This window comes from Balaenoptera ricei, chromosome 8 (assembly GCF_028023285.1).
Source record: "Balaenoptera ricei isolate mBalRic1 chromosome 8, mBalRic1.hap2, whole genome shotgun sequence".
Classification (NCBI taxonomy): Eukaryota; Metazoa; Chordata; class Mammalia; order Artiodactyla; family Balaenopteridae; genus Balaenoptera; species Balaenoptera ricei.
In genome coordinates this window covers 60,632,342-60,653,183 of record NC_082646.1, presented here as the reverse complement: position 1 = coordinate 60,653,183, position 20,842 = coordinate 60,632,342, and the positions used below count along the sequence as shown (strand labels likewise).

The 20,842-nt window shown below is 43.2% G+C and overlaps 1 protein-coding gene across 4 annotated transcripts in view; it reads left to right on the top strand.

Annotated features, from left to right (window-relative positions):
- Positions 1-12,593: 12,593 nt before the first annotated feature.
- POLD3 (DNA polymerase delta 3, accessory subunit) overlaps positions 12,594-20,842 on the top strand; it is a 69,109-nt gene continuing 60,860 nt past the window's right edge. For 3 of the 4 annotated variants that reach the window (XR_009504477.1, XM_059929464.1, XM_059929463.1), the window contains exons 1-2: positions 18,443-18,596; positions 19,962-20,017. Coding sequence is in view for 2 of the 4 variants with exons in the window: in XM_059929464.1 (XP_059785447.1) it covers positions 18,537-18,596; positions 19,962-20,017 (116 nt within the window). In the remaining 2 variants the exon portion in view is untranslated. Of the gene's footprint in view, positions 12,652-18,442; positions 18,597-19,961; positions 20,018-20,842 lie in introns of those variants that run through there. The other variant, XM_059929465.1, reaches the window with a different exon arrangement.

The window sequence follows — 20,842 nt, the reverse complement described above, 5'->3', positions numbered from 1 at the left end:
ATTCATTCAATTATGCAGGAAATGCCAACTGAACCCCTATTATGTGCCAGGAACTGTCTGGGTACTGGGAATCAGCAGAGAACAGACTAGATGACCTCTGGGGGCCCTTTCAGCCCTCACATTCTCTGATGCTCCCCCCAAGCCAGTTTCCATACACCCCCAACCCCCACTGTAGGCAGTCAGTCCTGGCCTTTCCCATGACCACGTTTTCCATCCCAGCAGTGTGTAGCCCCCTCTTGCTGGGAGCTTTGATGGAACTAGGAGTGAGCTTCCTCTGCAGGCAGCATTGCTGTCTCCCTCTGTTATTGCCCATCAACCTGGTCTGTCTGGCCTGGAAGTACTGCCTGGCCAACCACAACGGAAAGGTTTATTTGTAGAGGTCAGGAAGTCCCCCACGACCCCTCTCCATCCACCTCTGGGAAAGGAAGCCCCAGGAGGAAAAAACAAAAGATGAAACGCTGGCTGACTTCCCAGCTTCCAAGTGTTCAACAATACTTTGGTCTGGAGTATCCCTTCTGCCCAATGGACAGTGACCTCCCTCAGCTACTCCTTCCTTGTCATTGGGCCCCAGGACCTCAGTTCCTTTCCAGGGGGTCCAGAAGGACTTAGGTGACGTAAAAGAGGTAAAAGAAATGAAGATTGACTCCCTGGGAAAGGATGCATGTTGTCTTATCCTAAGCTAAGCCTCCGTGTCTGGGAGGGAAGGAGGCCGAATTCACAGAGTGGAAAAAACATTCCCAGTGGTTAAGGAAGCAAGTGACTCACCTGCTCTGACCTTCATCTATGCCTTCCCATGGCCAGGGTGGCTTCAGGGAGGGGGTTGGGATGGAAGAGATCTCCTAGCCTCAATTTTTGCTTCCTGAGTTACTTGGGGATCCTTACTTATGACATCCCCTTCCATCCATCACTCTTCTCCCAACATCTTAGCTAACCTGCCTGGAAGAAAGTTAATATCAAGAGGATATGACTGTGTAGATGCCCAGGGCCCTGTGCTTAGAAGGACCGTGTGCTTGGTTTAATGCTCTGTTCTTGCCATCTTGAAATTCTTGCTAATTTCTGAATAAGAAGCCCACATTTTCTTTTTACCCTAGGACCTGCAAATTACACAGCTTGTCCTGATTTAGGTGTCCCATGTGTCTGGTTCTAAGCCAGGTACTTGACATACTCCTTCCATTCCAGTCTCTAACTATGCTGAGTTAGGGACTGTTAGCTCCTTGTCACCACTGATGAAATTCAGGCTTAGGTAAATAACTTGCTTAAGGTCACATAGCAAGTACAGGGTGGAGCCAGGATTCAAGCCCAAGTCTAACTCCAGCGTTAGTGCTCATTCCTGTCCACAATGCTGTCTCACGAAGAGAAATGCTTTTACTTCCCACTTTATGGGAGAGCTGAGTCTGGAAAAGCAATTCAGGAGAGTCAGGCAGGGGTGGGTGAAGGGCTTTCACCAGATCTGGAAGTTCATGCAAGCCCCGAGTATATCTTTTTTGAGAATGATCTGCATGCACACTCACACACTCACACTCAAACGTTCATGCACACACACTTGCACACATTCACATCTACCCACACACACCACCTAGCCCAGAACCTGCCTTCAGAAGCAGTTCACCTGGGGAGAACCAAGATTCAAGTGTACATTCCCTAGCAGTGGTTCAATAACTAATTTTAAAACTGGATCCAGCCTAAAGTTTATCTTTTCTAAATTCTTTCCTTGATATATATATTTTTTCATTTCTAGCATTTATAATTTTATTAGATCGAGCTGTTTTTTTTCATATCTACCTATTTTTGTTCCATAATCCCCTATTTTTTTGTAATTGAAACATTTTCTGCTTTTATCAGTTTGAAGATATTAAAATGCTTATTTAAAAAAAAATCAGTTCAATTACGTGTACCGTTATAGTATCCTAAAGTGTCAACACCACAGGGACCCTATAGGGAAGCACCTAATCTGATCATCAGATTCCTTTGTTTGACGGATGAGAAAACTGAGTCTCCGAGAGGAAAGAGAGTCATCTAGGGCACACACTTTACTAGTGGCAGAGCTAGGGGCCACATGCCAGCCTCCGGACTCTCAGTTCAACAGTACAGAATGAGGGTGAATTGACAAGAGGTAAGATGGGGCCACTACAGGTGTATCTGAACAGAAAGGAAGCTTGATCTTGAGGTTAACCAGACTTTCTCTCCTGACCACACTTCCTCTGCACCCTGAGCAAAACTTACCCATCAGCATCTGAGAAATGCTTTGCTTCTGACACTGTCTGGGCACAGGATCCTTTTACCTCTGTATACATATTTATAGTAATGCTGTAGCTCAAGACCCCAAACACCTGCTTTAAGGGGTTAAGCAGTTTGGATTAGGAAGGTTGAATTGTTCTTTCATTCATAAGCAAAACAAAAGACAAAGGCAAAATATAAACAGGATGAGGCATGAGGGTTTAATTACCCTATAGAAACAGGAGAGTTTCTATGAAGTGAAAAACAGAACAAAGTACCATGATCTGCCAGGAACTGCCCTGGGGGAGCAGATGACCTGGGGCTGGGCCCAGTTTATGACCTTCTCTAAACAGTTTCCCAGCACCAGCCCCTGAGACCAAACTGGGCTAGAGTCATATGGTTAAAAAAGCAGGGTTTTGATACCTTCCATCTTTCATTCTAAAAAAGTCTTCTTTTATATTTCCTCTTTGATAGCTCTGGGTTCAAGTTTTGACCCTGTCACTTAATAAATGTGATTTTGGGCATGTTGCATAATCTCGCTAAGCCTCAGTTTTCTCATCTGAAAAATAGGCATGATCCTTAAACCTATGTTCAGATCTCAGGGGATTCCCAGAATGTGTGACTTTCAGGGGAGTCCTGGCAAACTGGGAAGGTTGTTCACCTTAGGCTATTAGGAAGTTTATTTTAGTAAAGCACTCATGGTGGCTGGCACACAGTACTAGCTCTAAAAATAATTATTATTTTTTCTTCTTACTTCAGATATTTAAAAAGCACCTCTGCCTGCCACACTGTGTGCTTGGCCCTGTTAGAGTAAATTACAAACATTTGTAGAACTCACTTTATAGTTTACAAAGTATTTTTGTACCTATTATTTCATTTAATCTTTACAATAGCCCTATGAAGGAGGTAAAACTCAACATCCCCATTTTACAGGTAAGATAGCTGGAGTTCAGAAAGATGAGTAACTTGTTCAAAGTCACTCAGTGAATAGGTTGCTAGGACTAAATGGCCACCCCCGGCCATTCATATATTGAAGTCCTAATCCCAATTGTGATGATATTTGGAGGTGGGGCCTTTGGGAAGTAATTCAGTTTAGAGGAGAGCATAAGGGTGGAGCCCCTTATAAAGGATTGGTGCCCCTATAAGAAGAAGAGACCAGAGCAACTCTCTCTCTGCCGTGTGAGGGTACTGCAAGAGGGTGACACTGCAAACCAGGAAGAGGGCTCTCACCAGGAACTGAATCAGCTGGCACCTTGATTTTGGACTTCTCAGCCTTTAGAACCATGAGGAGTAGATTTCTACTGTTTAACCCACCTAGTCCATGGTATTTTGTTATAGCAGCCTGAGCCAACTAGACATAGGTGAAGGGCTAGGATATGAACGTTAACCTTCTCCTCAAGGAGAGTTGATCAGTCTGTCTTTGAGCCCCCGTTTTACTCCTTATAATTTTAGCTTGCAACCCGTAACACTCCATTTTTTCTCCTGCTCACTGTGATCGCCTTGAGGGCCAGGTTTATTTGTTTCTGATTCTGTGGGGCTTAGCATAGAGCCGGCAAAGAGTTTTTAGGTACTTCATAAATGCTCACGGTGATTGCAGGCGTACATGAAAGAATGAGCGTTTAAAGCACAGGTTAGTCTGGAATATTTGCGTTTTAACTGTGGTTATATATATGTATAGAGGTCAGGATGTTTGTTTTTGTTTGTTGTTTGGTTGGTTTGCTCATTTGTCCAACATTGAAACCCCTTTCATATATCTGGAGAATTCTCTACTGTATGCATCTTGCAGGGGGTCAGATCTTATCTCCCATTATAGAAGTGATGACAGCCAGATATTTGCTTTCCCAATCCCCCCTTACAGCTAGGGTATGCACATATGATCCAGACTCAATCAATCAGGTACATTCTGCCAGAACTTAGAATAAGACATTTGGGTTGCAAAGAAGCAGGGACAATGGAGAATTCATTTTGGTAGTGGTGGGGGCAGTGGCCTTCACATCTAGATTTTGGGGTAGGAATGCTAGCAGAGCAAGTAGTGGCCTCTGAGTCCAGTGTTCAGGGCAGGAGTAGGGGTGGCAGAGGTGTTCTTATTGAATTGCTTCTGTAGCATGATTTGGGCTGAGGTTGTACCTGTCTTGGCTCCCTTTGTTTCTGTTAATGTTTTAACAGCTTTATTGAGGTATAATCCACATACCACACAATTCACCCATTTAAACTATACAGTTCACTTTTTAATATATGCATAAGTATGTGCAATCATTGCCACAGTCTAGTTTAGAATACTTCTATCTTCTCGAAAAGAAACATTATACCAGGGACTTCCCTGGTGGCACAGTGGTTAAGAATCCACCTGCCAGTGCAGGGGACATGGGTTTGATCCCTGGTCTGGGAAGATCCCAAGTGCCGGGGAGCGACTAAGCCCGCGTGCCGCAATTACTGAAACTCGCGTGCCTGGAGCCCGTGCTCCACAACAAGAGAAGCCACGGCAGTGAGAAGCTGGAGCACCGCAACGAAGGGTAGCCCCCGCTCGCCGCACCTAGAGAAAGCCCACACGCAGCAATGTAGACCAAACCCAGCCAAAAATAAATAAATAAATTTATATATAAAAAAAGAAAGAAACGCTATACCATTTAACTATCACTCCCCTACTCCTTGTCCCTCCCCTGTCCACAGCAACCCTTAATCTACTTTCTGTCTCTAGATTTCCCTATTCTGGACTTTCATACTAGTCATATGGTATGTGGTCATTTGTGACTGGCTTACTTCATTTAGCGTAATGTTTTCGAGGTTCATCCATGCTGTATCAGAAGTATCAGTACTTCATTCCATTTTTACAGCTGAATAATATTCTACTGTAGTACAGATTTTGTTTATCCATTTGTCTGTTAATGGACATTTGGGTCTGTTAAAAAGAAATAAGCCCAAAATGGAGTCACTTCTCCTAAACCTCGCCAAGACTTAATACCTAACCTAAATGCAGTTTCAGCCACTCCCAGGAGTGGAACTGTAAACCGATCAGTCTGGAATTTCCTGTCAGCACTAGTGAGGTAATAAGCGTGATAAGACCCCCCCTTTGCTGCTCACTTAGGGAAGGTGACCTAGCCTGAAACAATTCTTTCTTCTCTTTCGCAAATAACTTCCTTGTCCTGCCCCATTTTCTGCCTATAAAAACCTTCCGTTTTGTACAACTCCTTGGAGTGCATCCCATCTGTAAATACATTATTTACTAGATGGGATGCTGTCAGATTCATGAATCATTGAATAAAGCCAATTCGATCTTCAGATTTACTCTGTTGAATTTTGCTTCTTAAAGGTCTTTTCCATAGTTTGGCCATTATGAATAAAGCTGCTATAGACATTTGTATACAGGTGTCTGTGTGCATATATGCTTTCATTTTTCTGCCCATTTTTTGAGCCTAATTCTCCAGGCTTTCTGGTAACTCCACGAGCTATAGAAGATTATCTTAATAAATTTATTTCTTATTCTAATCAGTCAGAGTTGATTTCTTCTCTTTAAGTGAGGTCTTTACGCCTTTCCCTTGGGGCTAAATTCTTAGCCCCAGGACAAAAAGGCTATAACTGGCTAATATGACACAGTTCCCAACTAACTTTCAAAGTCTTGAGTTTAGCTTTCTCTGTACTTTGATGTGGAGAATAAGGTCCAGAGAGAGAAAGTGACTTGCCCGAGGTCACACAGTCAGTCACTGGTATAGCTAGGACTAGAATCTAGGACTCTCCATCCCGATTTAATGTTCTTTCCACTACACTATGCTGCCCTTCATCAACCCAGCAAATGTTGTCAAGCTCTGTGGCCATAAAATATATGGAAGAAGCAAAGGGTATAGAGTCCAAAGATGTGATTCCTATCCCTGGCTTTGCCACTTCCTGGCTTTGTGACCTTGGACAAGTTACAGTTTCTCTGGGCCTCAGCTATCTTATCCATAAAAGCTGGGGACTGGGGGGAGGGGTTGGGTTAGAGGGTGCAATCTCAAATGCCTACAGCCTCCTGTGGGTGTTACTGTTTCACTTATTGAATTATATTTTATACACTTATAATTTATTCCCTTAATTCCATTTTATAGCAGAAACATTTATTTGCATTCAAAGGAATAAAGTCTGTTGAAATATCAGTCCTTTCTTCCGTGGTTGCTTTTTCATCTCACATCTTTTCTATATTCCTTTTGGTTCTTATTGAGCTTTATTTTTTAAATTTATTTATTTTTTATAAATTTATTTATTTATTTTATTTTTGGCTGTGTTGGGTCTTCGTTGCTGCGCACAGGCTTTCTCTAGTTGCGGTGAGCCGGGGCTACTCTTCATTGTGGTGCGTGGGTTTCTCATTGCAGTGCTGTAGGCACCTGGGCTTCAGTAGTTGTGGCATGTGGGCTCAGTAGCTGTGGCTTGCGGGCTCTAGAACGCAGGCTTAGTAGTTGTGGCACACGGGCTTAGTTGCTCCACGGCATGTGGGATCTTCCCGGACCAGGGCTCAAACCCATGTCCCCTGCATTGGCAGGAGTATTCTTAACCACTGCGCCACCAGGGAAGTCCCGTTATTGTGCTTTATTTTTGTAATGTCACCTTAAGTTGTATTATTTCAACACAGACACACTGCTTACTTCATTTTCACAAAGAAATGGGTTCTTCCCCCATTTTTTGGAACTTGTGGTTCTCTTAATCTAGCTCTTATTTTCTTTTGTTGAAGACATGGTTAAGAAAGATTTCACTTATAAGAAAAAGGTTTAAGAAAAATGACAATACAAGGACTTTGATCAATGGCAAAAGACATTTGGCCTAAATGTTGGGAAGACCATAGGGAGTGGCAAGGACTAAGGCCCACGGGAGAGCACAGCCTGGACAAAGGATGGCAGCCAGATGTTTGGATTAATAATTAAAGCCTGAAATCCTATTTTAATATAAAATCCCCTATTCTTTCAATTCAGGCAATTAATTCAATTAAAGTCTGGCCCACAGAGCGTTTTCTAATTGGTTGTTGAGGTCCTGTCTTCATTGTTATTCTTCCTCTGTGAAGGAGCACCAGCAGCTCCTGATGGGAGATGACAAAGGAGCAGCTGGTGCTGCCCTCTGCTGCTCAGTGACAGTACGTACCTGCCAGTCCTTTATTAGGGTTTGGGCACTGCCTGCAGAATTGATCAGATCTGGAAGGTCTTCTCGTGGGCCCTTCGTTCTAGGGATGGGATGTCTGAGGCACTTGGGGGTCTTTCATTTCAGTACCTGGAAGCCATCTAGCCAGCCCCTAGGTAAAACTCACGAGCAGATTCTCTCCTCTGGTCAGCATCTGTGCTGGCACAGAGCACAAAGAGTAGAAGATGCAGGGAGAGGAGAAAGGATTAGAACAGGAGACACCAAAGGAAGCTGGAAGCTCCAGAAAGGGGCACAGTTTAAGGAAATAGAGTGGAGAGAAAAGAGTGGATTTGAGAAACAGTACAAACAGAAAACCAGACCTGGGGAGACATGGGATCCCGAGGATGAAGGGATAGGACTACCAATGCCTCCCAATGACTTGTACTTTGTGCTACCAAATTAATCTTCATAGAAGTTCAGTTTGATCATTCATTAACTTTAGCCTATTTGGCTTTCATACTGCAAGGCGATATGCAAAGTGGACAATGAATGCTCCTCCTCACCCCCAGTCAATCTCCCCCACTAGTCTATCATGAATCCTAAACTTGGTGGGGGTCAAGAAGTCCCAGTGTGAGTGCCAAGTTCAGTCGCTTTCTGGCTGTGTGATCTTGGAGAAAGACACTAAACATCTGGGAGTTTAGTCTTCTCATCTTTAGTTTACTCATCTGAACAATGGCTCCCTCTATTAGGCACTTATGTCGAGCCCAGTGGCACATGAGCTAATGGCTGACATCTATCATCTTATTGAATCTTCACAACCCCAGGGAATGGGCACTACCATTATCCCCTTTGTTCAGATGAGGATCCGGAAGCTCAGAAAGATGGAGTAGCTTGCCCATGGCTACAATGCTAGTAAATGACAGAGCTAGAATTCAAACCCAGGCTGCTTAGCTCTAAAGCTTTATTGCACTGAATCTCCATATTGGTTAGCTTTTGCTGTAAAATGACTCACCCTGAAACACAGTGGCTTAAAACAATGATAACTTTATTTAGCTCATATTCTATAGGTCACCTGGTCTTGGTCAGCTCAGCCGATCTATGCTGAGCTCCCCCTCGGGTCTGTAGTCAACTGGCAAGTTGGGTGGTGGCCTCACTCACATATTAGGGGCACCTTTTTTCTCCTCCAATGTGGCCTCTTGTCCTCCAGCAGCCTAGCCTAGGCTCATTCACATGGTGGTCTCTCGACTCCACGTGTGGCAAGAGAAGGGAAGCCCCTGTACTCAAGCACGTTTCTAGTCAAAGTGAACAACAAAGCCAAACCAGTCAGTGTGGAAGGACACTCTTAAAAGGTGTAGATAGAGAGGAGTGAATAATTCCTGGCCATTTTTACAATCTGCCGTAGCTGCTAAACTATAATCCCTGACTATGTGACAGAGTTGATCAAAGGAGATAAAGGATATGAATAAGCTTTGTAAATTTTTATAAAGCACTGTCTAGATGAGAGGTACTGTCTGTTAGATTATATTCCGCTAACATCTCAGGCTCAATATGTCTGATTATTATCTCCATTTTACAGATGAGGAAACGAAAGTCCAGAGAGGACACAGCATATGTAAAGACTTGTAAGTGAGAAATAGCATAGTATATGCAATCTACTTATGAGCAATCTCTGGTGCTGAAGCAAAGGTAAGAAGCAATAAAGGGTGAGAAGTGAGGTTGAAGAAGTAAGAAACTTAAACTTGATCTTAAAAGCTCTGGGATCTACCCAAGAGAAATGAAAACATATGTTCATGTGAAGACTTGTATGAAAATTTTTTTAGCAGGAGTTTTAGCACCAAAACTGGAAACAATCCAAATGTCTATCAACTGGTGAATAAATAAACAAAATACGGTACATCCGTGGAATACTACCAAGCAACAAAAAGTAAAGAACTACTAATATTTACACTATTATGAAAGAATCTCAAAAACATCATGCTACATGAAAGAAGCTATATTAATTTGTTAGGGCTGCCATAAGAAAGTACCACAAATTGTGTGGCTTAAACAATAGAAATTTATTTTTTCACGATTCTGGAGGCTAGAAGTCTGAGATCAAGGTGTTATCAGGGTTGACTTCTTCTGAGGCCTCTCTCCTTGGCTTGTAGATAGCCCTCTTCTCCCTGTGTCTTCACATGGTCTTCCATCTGCAGTGTACACGTGTCTTAATTTCCTCTTCTTATATGGACGCCAGTCATATTAGATTAGGGCCCACCCCAATAACCTCATTTTAACTTAATTATCTCTTTAAAGACCCTATCTCCAAATATAGTCGCATTCTGAGCTACTGGGGGTTAGAATTTCAACATATGAATTTGGGGTGGGCACACAATTCAGCCCATAACAGAAGCCTAACCCAGAAAACTACATATTTTATAGTTCCATTTATATGAAATTTCTAGAAGAGACAAAATTATAGTGACAGAAAGGAGATCAGTGGTCGCCTGGTGTTGGGGGTGGGAATAGGGATTGATTGTGTAAGCAGCGAATGAGGGCACAAGGGAACTTTTAGGGGGCAATGGAAGTGTTCTAAAATAGCACTGTGGTTTTTAAGCAGGGAGCAATATCATCAGTTCTGTGTTTTAGAAATGTCATCGTGGAACTGGTGTTAATGATGGACCGGAGTGGGGGGCAGGGGCAGATTGGAACAGAGATCAGGCTAGAGAAGACGTAGATGAGCATGATTTCCTTTATAAGCCGAGAAACAAGTTAAAAAAAAAAAAAAAGACTGATGATAAGGAGGGTCTGAAATAGGGCAGGTCCAGGGAGATCAGAAGGGTGATGGAGGCATTTCCCCGTCAGACAGAGAAAGGGGAAATGAGGAGAATTCGTCTGGGGGGAGTCTACTATCTGATTTTGTCTCTTACTCTCTAGAGTCTTGGAAGAAAATATTGAAAGGTAAGATACTTCAAATTAGTCAACCCAAAATGTATGGAGTGTTTACTAGGTAAAATCTTGTCTATAAAGATTGTACATATAGGAATGCATGGAGCCTCCCTTCAGGGTCTTCAGCAGCAGTGCTCTTTGCAACTCTCAAGCTTGTTTAGGATCTGGACTTGGTCCTGACTTTTGTCCATAAGAGGTCATTCCTCTCCCCCTATTTCTGATCACTGGGCCTTTGAAGGCAGCTGAATCTCCCCAGTTAACTTATCAGTAATGCTCCCCCTGATAACAAGACTATGTAACAATTTCAGTGGTGGAGGGAAAGGAAAGACAACACCTTCCACAATGTTCTGTAAATCAACAAAAGGGATTATAGAGCAGAACAATATTTAATTCAATTCCATTCATCCATCCATCTACTCATTCTGCCATTCAGTTATCAGTCAACAAATATTTGCTAAGGGCCTACGCCATGCCAGCTATGACCACGCTGGGTGCTGGGAATCCAGGGATGAAAAGACTTTTGAAAAATCCCCATTCCACGGGAACCGAGGATCTACCACATGCTCTCCTCCTGCAGATTCAGGCCTGCAGTTTCTGAGGCACCCCTGACTGAGGACCTTCTACATAGAAAGGACCCCAGGATGCCTATCATACTTCCTTCTCAGACTAACACCCATCACCACCTCCCACCCCTGTTGCTTAGGCAGATGTGTTGTGAAATTCATGACCACCCTCACCCCCACCCACCTCTCTGTTTCACAGACTTAGTTGGCCAACGTTGTCACTACCCTCTATCTTCAGTTCCTTTTTTCACTCTTCCTCACTCCTTAACTCACTGCAATCTGGCTTTTGTGCCACTCACTCCTCTGGCCAGTGTCACCAGAGGCCCCCTAATTGCCAAATCCAATGCATTCCTCTCAATCCCTACCCAGCGCTACTTTGGGGAAGCATTTGACACTGTCAAAAATTCCTCCTTCAAACTCACTTCTCCTCTTGTTTCCACTTTGAACCCTCTAAGTGCTCCTTCTCCCTCTCAGTTCTCTTTTTAGGCCTTTTCTCCTTCATGTGTCCCTTAACTGCTGATGTTCCCTGGGGTTCTGCCTTTGGCTCTGTCCCTGGTTCATCTAATCCCCTCCAGTGGCTTCAGTTCCCATCTACATGTGTGGGTCCCCACTCTGGTTCTGCATCTGGGCGCAGGCATACCCCACAGTCTACCGGACATCTCCGATGGGTGCACACTGTTTGTTTCCTCTCATACCATGATCTCGTAACTTTTCGTCAACTTCTCTGTTTCCATCCAGGGCCACATGTCTCTTGTATTCTATCGTAGCTCACAGACATAGTCAGCTCATAGAAGGAACTCAATCAACAACTGGAGAATGAATGAAGAAGCAATTATCCCAGAGGAATCTTTCCACTGGCTGCTCAGTATCCTGAGAAAGATATTGCTAATCTGAGATTTAAAAGAAACAAAAGCCTGAGATAAGCTGAGCATATCAGGTTCAACAATTTAGGAATTACAAAATGGGGAATTGTTGAGAAAATCTGTAGTGACGGGCAAAAACTGGAGGCAGTGGGAGAGATGAGCCATGGCAACCTATGGCTGTGTTTAAACGGAAATTCTGAGGAAGTAGAGACAGTGGTTAAGCCAAAGAAGAAAACAGAATAGTCATAGAGAGAGAAGCAGCGATGTCAGGAGACAGACTGAGCAAAGAGAGCAGCCCACTCCATCAGGACTGTGTCTAGAATGGCCTCTGCCCCTTCTTCACCGGAAACTAAAGCTGAAGCCACACAGCGTTTCCTCAGGAAGTATTCCCACCCAGCAGGGTTTGGGAGCCAGAGAGCAATGGTCTGTAAGAGAAGGATCATATGCTTCTTTTCAGCCCTAAAAGCCAATGCCCCCTGCCCCCAATTTTAATAATTCAGAAATGATATGCTTGAGACAAAACTTCTCATAGCCAATTTCCAATTAACTTTTACCTTCAGCATCCCCTCCACCCCCAGCCCCCTTCCAGCCCTCAAGGGAATGGACAAAGGAAAACAATGTACAAAGCAACTGCAAGATGGGGCGGGGGTGAGGTCCTCCTGTTCTTCTGAATGTCTGCGGCAACAAAGATGGCACCGTGAGCCTCCGGTGGCTGAGCTGAGGGATGAACGGGCTGGGGTGTGAGTGTGGGCTGGGGGGAGGTGTGGTTTGGTGCCGTGGGTATGAAACAAGGGAACCAGTGTCTGAGTGTCCTCTTGCCTCATCCACCTTGTTTTGATAACTGAGGGGTTTTACATTGATTTTTACAGAACTGATAAAGTGTTTTGAAACAGCACCTGGAGCCTTATCTCACCGTCCCCTGGGCTCCTGACTCCCCAGCTGTCAGGAAGGTTGATGTGTCCTGGCCTTGGTGGCTGTACATTCCACAGGACAGTCTGCACAAGGTATATGTATTCTCATAAAACAGCTCTTTTTTTTTTTTTTTAAGAGGAAATACAGGTGTGTTTTGCGTTGTTAAAAACTATAAAAATGGCAGCACCCTGAGTTCATTTCTTTTATATTTTGCCTAAAGTGAGAGGAGGGATTACGCGGTATCTAATCCTGGAAACCCAAGACCACATTTCTTCTGATCCTCAGGCTGGGTTGGTTGCCTCCTGTGGGTTCACATGGCACCCTGTGCTTCCCTTGCACTGTATTGCTGTTTATTTCCCCCCAACTCTAAAATCCCCAGGGATGAAGACCATGCTGTGTTCCCATTGGTCACACAGGGTCTAGTAGGTAGGAGACCTTTAGTAACGTTTGATGAATGAATGTACGAATGATCTAATGCTAAATACCTTGGTGTTAATAAGTCCTGGGCCTCTGGGACTCTGGAGTGGCCCTTGGACAGTTATGTGGCCTCCGAGTCATAATTCTTAATCTTATTCTCCTTTGTTCTAACCCGTTACCCTGACTGGAATGCTATCCCCCAGAGACCTATAGCAGCCCTGAAGCCCAGCCAGCTGGTGGGGCTCCTGAGCTGCTCTTACAGGCCCTCTTCCCCTGCTTGCGGTCTGGGGATCCTGCCCACGTACAGGCTGACGGCTCCTCATTCCCTCCCAATATTGAGCCCTGTCCAGATTTCCCACCCCACGCTCTGTCAGAATCATTAGACTCTCCGAAGCCAATCATTTCTGGGGTAAAGTGGGATGAAGAGGAGGGTCAGTCTTCTATTTCTAACATCAACCTTAGGTTCTGTTTTGAGACATGGAGCCTTGATGCTATGGCTCCCACTGCTGGTATCACCTGACACTGCCATCCCCAGAACTGCTCGTGTTCTTAAAACTAATCTTAAGCCTCATCCTTAAGGAATAGGGAGTGAGTTGTCTTATTAAAAGAAGCAGCATTTGAGGTGAAGGAAGGAATGGTGGTACTTTTCCTTTTGGGAGATTCGCCTTTTACATTTCAAATAGGGAAAACACCATGCCTGGAGTAGGAAGATGAGTTAATTTTACGTTGCTAAATGCACTTTTTCTTCAAAGTGAAAATATGTTCATTTTTTTCTAACAATAAAAATGATGCTTGTAAAAATGACTCATAAAAATTCAAAGATGCACAGAAAACAATAAAATAAGGAAAAGAATAAAAATCAGTCCAATGCTCTCCTCCAAAGACAACCACAGTGTTTGAGCATGGGCTCTGGGCACACCTGGGTGGAAACCTATCTCCACCACTTATTACCTGGATGGTTTGGGGCAAGTTACTTAACCTCTCTGAGCTCCAGTTTCTTCATCTGTAAAACAGGGATAATAGTAGGTAAGTAATAATATTTATTTAGTATATAGAATTATTTTGAAGATTAAATGAGAATATTAAAGTAAAAGGCCTAGCATGGTGTCTGTACACTTTCCACACTCCAAGAATGATAAGTAAGAGTGAACACTGTCTCAGATCACCTTGTGTCTTAATCCAGTGTTTTTCCCCCTCAAATCTCACTTCCTTCAGTGTAATTGAATTTAAGTCAATAAACATCACTGAGAACCTATTAGATGCTGGTGAAGTTGTTGTTATTATATTAGAAGGAGGCCAGTTCTAAAATCCTACTTAGTTATTAGTTTAAGCAAAACTTGTCTTGGAACTTATATGAAATCATTTCCCATTCATTCTTCCTATCAACAACATAAAATTGATTTCAAATTTGGGTCCTTTTTTGGTGAAGGGATAATAGAATTTAACAGGGTTGTTTGAGGATTAAATGAGTCATTCTCTGCAAGGTCCCCACAACATGGTAGGTGCTCAATAAATGATAGTTATTAACATTCCAGTGATGCACATGAGCTGAAGGAGTTTCACACCTATGATTTATGGGCGTGAAAGTGCAGAGCGCTCCTTTCTTTTCTGATTTACTTTTGACCCTAGAACTAAGCTTTCAGGCATTATTTAGAAAAACACTAATCTCCTGACCACAGTCCTAGGCTTGTACACTGGCATTTGCTGGCTGTGGTTTCCTCCATAAACCTAATCAAAGATCCATTCCCCCCCCACACCAACTTTCCTCCCTCCACCTTGTTCCCCCCCTGCAACAATTGCCTTGAAAACTTCTAAGATTAACTCCTGTTTACCTGGACTCTATATTCCCACATCCTTTAGATACTCAACATATATCATTTGTTACTTGGCTTCCACTGAAAGCAATTCTCACTTGACTGATGTGCACAGGGATTCCAAAATTCTGCAATAAAGTGTGTTAGACTTTCACAGTACTTATTATTTTCCTATATGCAGTTGTAAACTAATAATGAGGCAGCAAAATACAAACGTTTAAGATCATGGATGTTGGAGCCAGACTGCCTGGGTTATAATTCTGGCTTTGCCACTTACTCTGTGATCTTGGGCGAGTTACTTAACCTCTCTGTGCCAATGTTTACTTATCTGGAAAAAGGGGCTAACAATACACCTTATTTTCTAGGACTCTTATGGAGGTTAGATGGGTTACTATTTGTGAAGCACTTGGAACAGAGTCTGGCATATAGTTAGTTGTATGCAAGTGTTAGTTATATAATAATAGTTACCATTTTTAGAGCACTTAGCTATCTGCCAGGCACAGAACATGTTTCCTTCAATCCCCTCAATCATGCAAGTTAAATTATATTTATAGTAATGTGCTAGAGATGGCATGTACTTGCTTATGAGAGCTGAACGTTAAAGTTTCAGAAAGTTTGCAAGTCACTTGTTAAACAGAGCTGTTACTAAAAATTAAATTACATAACTTACTATTAAATAAATTATATTAAAAACAAAGATAATATTCAAATCTTATTTCTCAATTATATTACTACATTTTACTATCATCTATGCTCTTGAGGTTATTTGCTTATTGTATCTGTACAGTGGAAATAATGGTGTGATAGTGTGCATCTCTTCCTGACTCTGCATTCTGTGACGTCACTATCTGTAGTTTGGAATCTGCTATGGTGGGAATATTTACACCACAGAAGCTGGCAACCACTACAAATCAGGGCTTTTTTTATTTGGTAAATTGGTTCTTAATCATTTATCAGAACATCACTGCATATCACTGTCCCTTCTTTAAAGATGATGAAAGTGAGGACTAGAGAGGTTAAATGATTTGCCCAAGGCCACGCAGCTAGAAAGTGGTGAAGCTGGGATTCAAGCCTAGGTTTTTGTTTGTTTGCTTTGCTTGCTTTTTAAAAGAAAAATGTATTTCCAAAGCCCACGTGCTTTCCAGTCAGCTACCCTCCCCTGAGGTAGGAATGTTCAAGGCTGGGTAGGCCTCAGACATAAGCAGTAGAGCTTTCCCTTCCCCCTCCAGCTCCCTGCCCTTAACGTACAAGCCCAACTCCCAACCTGCCCCCTCCCGGGCATAGCCGGTGGTCATTCCTTTCTAGTCTCATTATTCCAACCCAGTCTTGGAGATGCCTTTGATCATTTATCTTAACTTGATAATTCCATTACTGTCTTGCCTGGGGTCCATTTGTCCCTTATCCTTTCTTCCCAGAATCTCTTTTCTTTTTTCCAAGGTTAAGACTGAACCCATCCTTTCTAATACCCATCCTTACCTGTACCTATTTTCTGTTTTACTGATTTGAGAAGACCTGGCACAGTAGTTAAAGATTTCCTGAATAATCATTTAAACTTTTTATAGATGTAAACATACATATAGAAAACCATATATATCAAAAGTGTACAGTTCAAATTTTCACAGACTTGACATATCCATGGGATTAGCACACAGATCCAGAACCAGAACATTACCTTTTTCTCAGAAGCCTCCTCCTACTCCCTTTCAGTTTCTATCTTCCGAAAGACAACCACGAATCTAGCTTCTAAAAGATATGCAACTCTTTTAATATTGGCAGACCTAGGACCATGTTGGGCCAGGTAGTCTATAAGTATTATCATCTGCTCCCTTTAGGCAGGGAGGTAGTATCAAGACTCTTCTTTGGTCAATTTTGACTTCTTTTCCAATCCTGTGGAGCAATGACTAGAAACAAGTTCCAGTTCCAGTACTACCACTTAACCCTGTGACCTGGAAAATCCGTGTCTCCTCTCTTGAGCCTCAGCAATCTAGTCTATAAAATATGGACAAACACAATCCATTTGCAGGGATTCTATGAGAATCAAATGAAATCTCACTCTGAAAGCCTGGTACAGTGTGCCTGGTATATAGTAACGTAATAACTGTTTTTTTGTTGTTGTTGTTTTCTAACTTTAGTCATTTTATTATTTGCCAATTCCAAGTACAGATACTAATTGTTGATTTCATTGTGTGCAGGCATGGCATGAGGGGTATATGTATATTATCCTGTTTATAACTCTGGCCAAATAAAATTCTTAAATTTTCTCATCTGCTCTTTCTCTCAGTCTTCATATCTCAGTAGTCAAAGGCATCACCATTAACCTAAAGATTTAGGTTCCAAATCTAGGCATTTTCCTTGATTACTGTCTTTCTCATACTCCACTCATCTAATTCATTAGCAGTTTTTGCTGACTCAAAGAAAACCCAAGTTACTCAGTTCTCAATTTCCAGTACGTACGATCCTATTTTAAGCTGCTACCGTCCCTCACTTAAAAATCTCCAAGAAAATGTAAGCTACATGTGAACAGGCTCTGTGTGTTATTGATCACAGCTGTATCCCCAGGGCCCCAGTACCCAGGACAGTGCCTGGCCCTTACTAGGCTTTTGCTAACTATGTCTTGAATGAATGCATGTTGCAACAAACATTTGAAATGGGTGCTATTGCTACTTCCATCTTTTTTTTTTTTTTTAATGTTTTGGCCGGGCTTTGAGGCATGTGGGATCTTAGTTCCCTGACCAGAGATCAAACCCGCGCCCCCTGCACTGGAAAGGCAGAGTCTTAACCGCTGGATTGCCAGGGAAGTCCCACTATTTCCATTTTGTAGGTGGGGAAACAGGCTTGCAGTGGTTAAATAACTTACCTAAGTTCACACACAAATATCAAAACCAGGATTCAAATCCAGGGTCTAACTCTAGAGCCTGCTCCATTATCCACTATGCTGCCCTACTGAAATACACTGGCTTCTGCTGAATGGTTTTTTAGCTGATGTTAGGAGAAATTTTAGCTGAAATTCCCCAATTCGAAAACTTTTCTTGAGAATAAAGTGCACGTGCCCCTTCACACAACCTTGTAGGCATAGCATGATTTGGCTTCTTCGGTCTCATCCCTCCTCATTGTCCTTTTCTCCCGGCATTCCAACCATAATGAAAACTATTCTCTTCCCAGCAAATACTCCCCCTCTCTCATCCTCTCTGGAAAACTTTCCCTGATTTCTCAATTCTGAGAGATTATAGCAGGCAGTACTTTATCCCAGCTGGCAGGACTTTACTAAAATACTTGTTTATTTCTGTCTTTATTGTTCACTGCTATGTCCCAGTGCCTAAGAAGTGCCTGGAATAGACTGGGTACTTAATAAATATTTGTTGAATAAATGTATGCAAAGGTAAGGATTATTTTATCAATTTAGAGTTGGAAAGACTGTGGTTCCTAGAGGTGAGGTATTTTGCCCTGGGTCACTCACTAAGAGGCAGAGCTGGGATTTGAAACTAGGGCTCTACACTCAGCCCTTCCAGAGCACGCCTGCGCCGCTAGGACCTCACTTCCGTCCGCTCCTATTAGCTCCGCTTCGCTCAGCCTGCGCCGTCTCCGAGACTAGTTTGACCCTCGGGCGGCCGCCGTAGCGCGTCGCCTCCGTTGCTGTGGGAAACGACCCGGGACCTGCGAGGGAGGAAAGACGTTTCCCGCCGGCGGGAGTTGCAGTTGTGGTGGCCAGGGGAGCTCGGAGGCTGCGGGTCCGGCGCAGCGGCACCATGGCGGACCAGTTTTATCTGGAAAATATAGACGAGTTCGTCACGGACCAGAACAAGATCGTGAGGAGCTAGGATTTGGGGAATGCGGGCGTGCGACTGGGGTCCTGGGCCCAGCGAGGGCGGCGGGGGCCTTGACGCGTCTGCGTGTGCCGCGTGGGGACTGGCCCAGGGGACACGGTCCCCACGCCTGGTGCCCCAGGGCGAGCGAGAACTCGCCGGGGAGGACCTGTGGCTCGCGCGCAAATCCGCGTCCTTAGGGTGGGCGTGCTGGGTTCTGTGCACAGGCCCGGGGCCCCGGAGGTCGGGGGCGGGGGGGCGGGGAGGAACATTGGTTGATAGTGTTTCTAAGGCGTCTCTACACTTGTCTGACGACGTGGTTGGCGTTTGAAGTCTCAAGTTTTCAGTTGAGGAAATTGTGTTTTGACCGGGTTAAGTGACATGTAACCTTCCGGCCGTCAGTTGGTTTCCTCCTCCTGGAAGTTTGGTATTGATACAGGCTTGGCCTGCCTCACAGGGTTGGAGTAAAGATCAAGTGAGACGATGGATGTGAGAGCGCTTCGCAAATCGTGATGACTGAGTGCCTACTGTGAGCTTTGGATACGCATTATTGCGTTTAGTCTCTACAGTGACCCACCTGGAGGTCGGTGGAAGTATCCCTAGAAAAGGCAGTTGAAGCAGAGGGACCAAATAATTTATTTGTGGTTAGTAAGGGATAATCAGTTTTCCAGCCTAGGTCTGTCTCTTTTGCTAGTGCTTTCCTCTACATCACGCTGCCTTTGCCTAACCTATATAAGTCTTCTAATTATTGGAAACTCAGCGTTTAGAATTGGAAGACTTTGAGAGGAGGGTGACAGGTTATAAGGAGGTGGCAAATGACAGGAGAGTTCAACGAAGGATGGAAGGAAGATCAAAGCTTGATGCCAGTAGTTCCCAGTCTAACCTCTTGATACAGTATTCAACAACTTCACTCATTCCCTGACCCCTGCACCACCTGTGCCCTTTAATGTTTGTATGGCTGCAACTTTCCTCAGAAGTTTCTGAGTTATACACTCCAAAGTAACCTAGCTTCTGGGTGAGTTTGAGGATAGTTTTTGGTGGTGGCCCCAAAAAAGGACAGAATGTGAAAAAAAGGGCCTTAGTAAAACAAGGAGTGTGAGAAAAATGAGATTTTTTTTTCTATGTATATTCAGGCTTTCTTTTTAGATTCTTGCATTAATCTGTGATACAGACTTCTTAGTATTTGTAAGATAAATATCTGAGTCCTACCTGCCTAGGTGTATGGTTCTTGGCAAAACTGGGGTGGCATCTAATGTAATTTATAAGGCTTAATCATCTAGGAGTAAGAATCTTTAGGAGCCCTTGGGACTGACCTGCACTCTGGAGTCATCTAATAAAACATTAAAATAAAACTCCTTCTTCTTGCAGGTGACATACAAATGGCTGAGCTATACACTAGGAGTTCATGTTAATCAGGCCAAACAGTAAGTACAATTTATTACTAATTTTAATCTGATTGGAATTTTTGGTTTTGTTTGTTTGTTTTCTTTTGCTCTGTTAGCTTTACAGATAGTCTCTAGGTTAGAACCCACACCTCACCCACCCTGAGGGGGAATGGGAAAGAATACCTTTTTTTACTACCTTTAATGCTTTTGTCTATTATTTAGGAGATAAGTGGACTTGTATACAAATGTGTGGTGATATGTTTACTGAATTTATTTGTAGCCTTGCCCTCTGGTTAACATCACTTTGTTATTTCTAATTTATTAAATGGGCTAGCCAATTCTGTTTACATCTCAGATTTATATGTCTGTTATCTTAAACATCTTCATTACATTTTCACATGTGCTCCTTAGGCCCATCTCTGGGTGTTACTGAAATAACTTCCATAATGAGGTCAACAGGTGTTTGACACAGCTGTGTAACAGTATAAGACAGGGTAGAACTATTTAAGTGAAACTAAAAAGGGAATGTTCAGGATGACAGAGCATTGCCCTTCTTGAATTTTGCCCTATCACCTTTCCTTGCTGAAACTTGTAGTCCGACCTGGGGCCAAAATGGAAGGGGCAGGCTTTTGAATTAACTTCGGAATTTCTTCACCTGAAAATGTGCAGGTGTTGTCTATGTCCAATGGGTAGGAATTGGTGAACAGGCTGAGAGCCTGTTAACATATATTGAGTTAAATACTCATTTTGTTTGCTTTATTCCTAAAGGTGGTTTGGTTTTTCCCTATTCCTTGAGTCATAGGAACATTCTGTGAGTCTTAAAAAAAAATTCCTGATCTGTAGAATGGGTTGATTTGGCTTGAT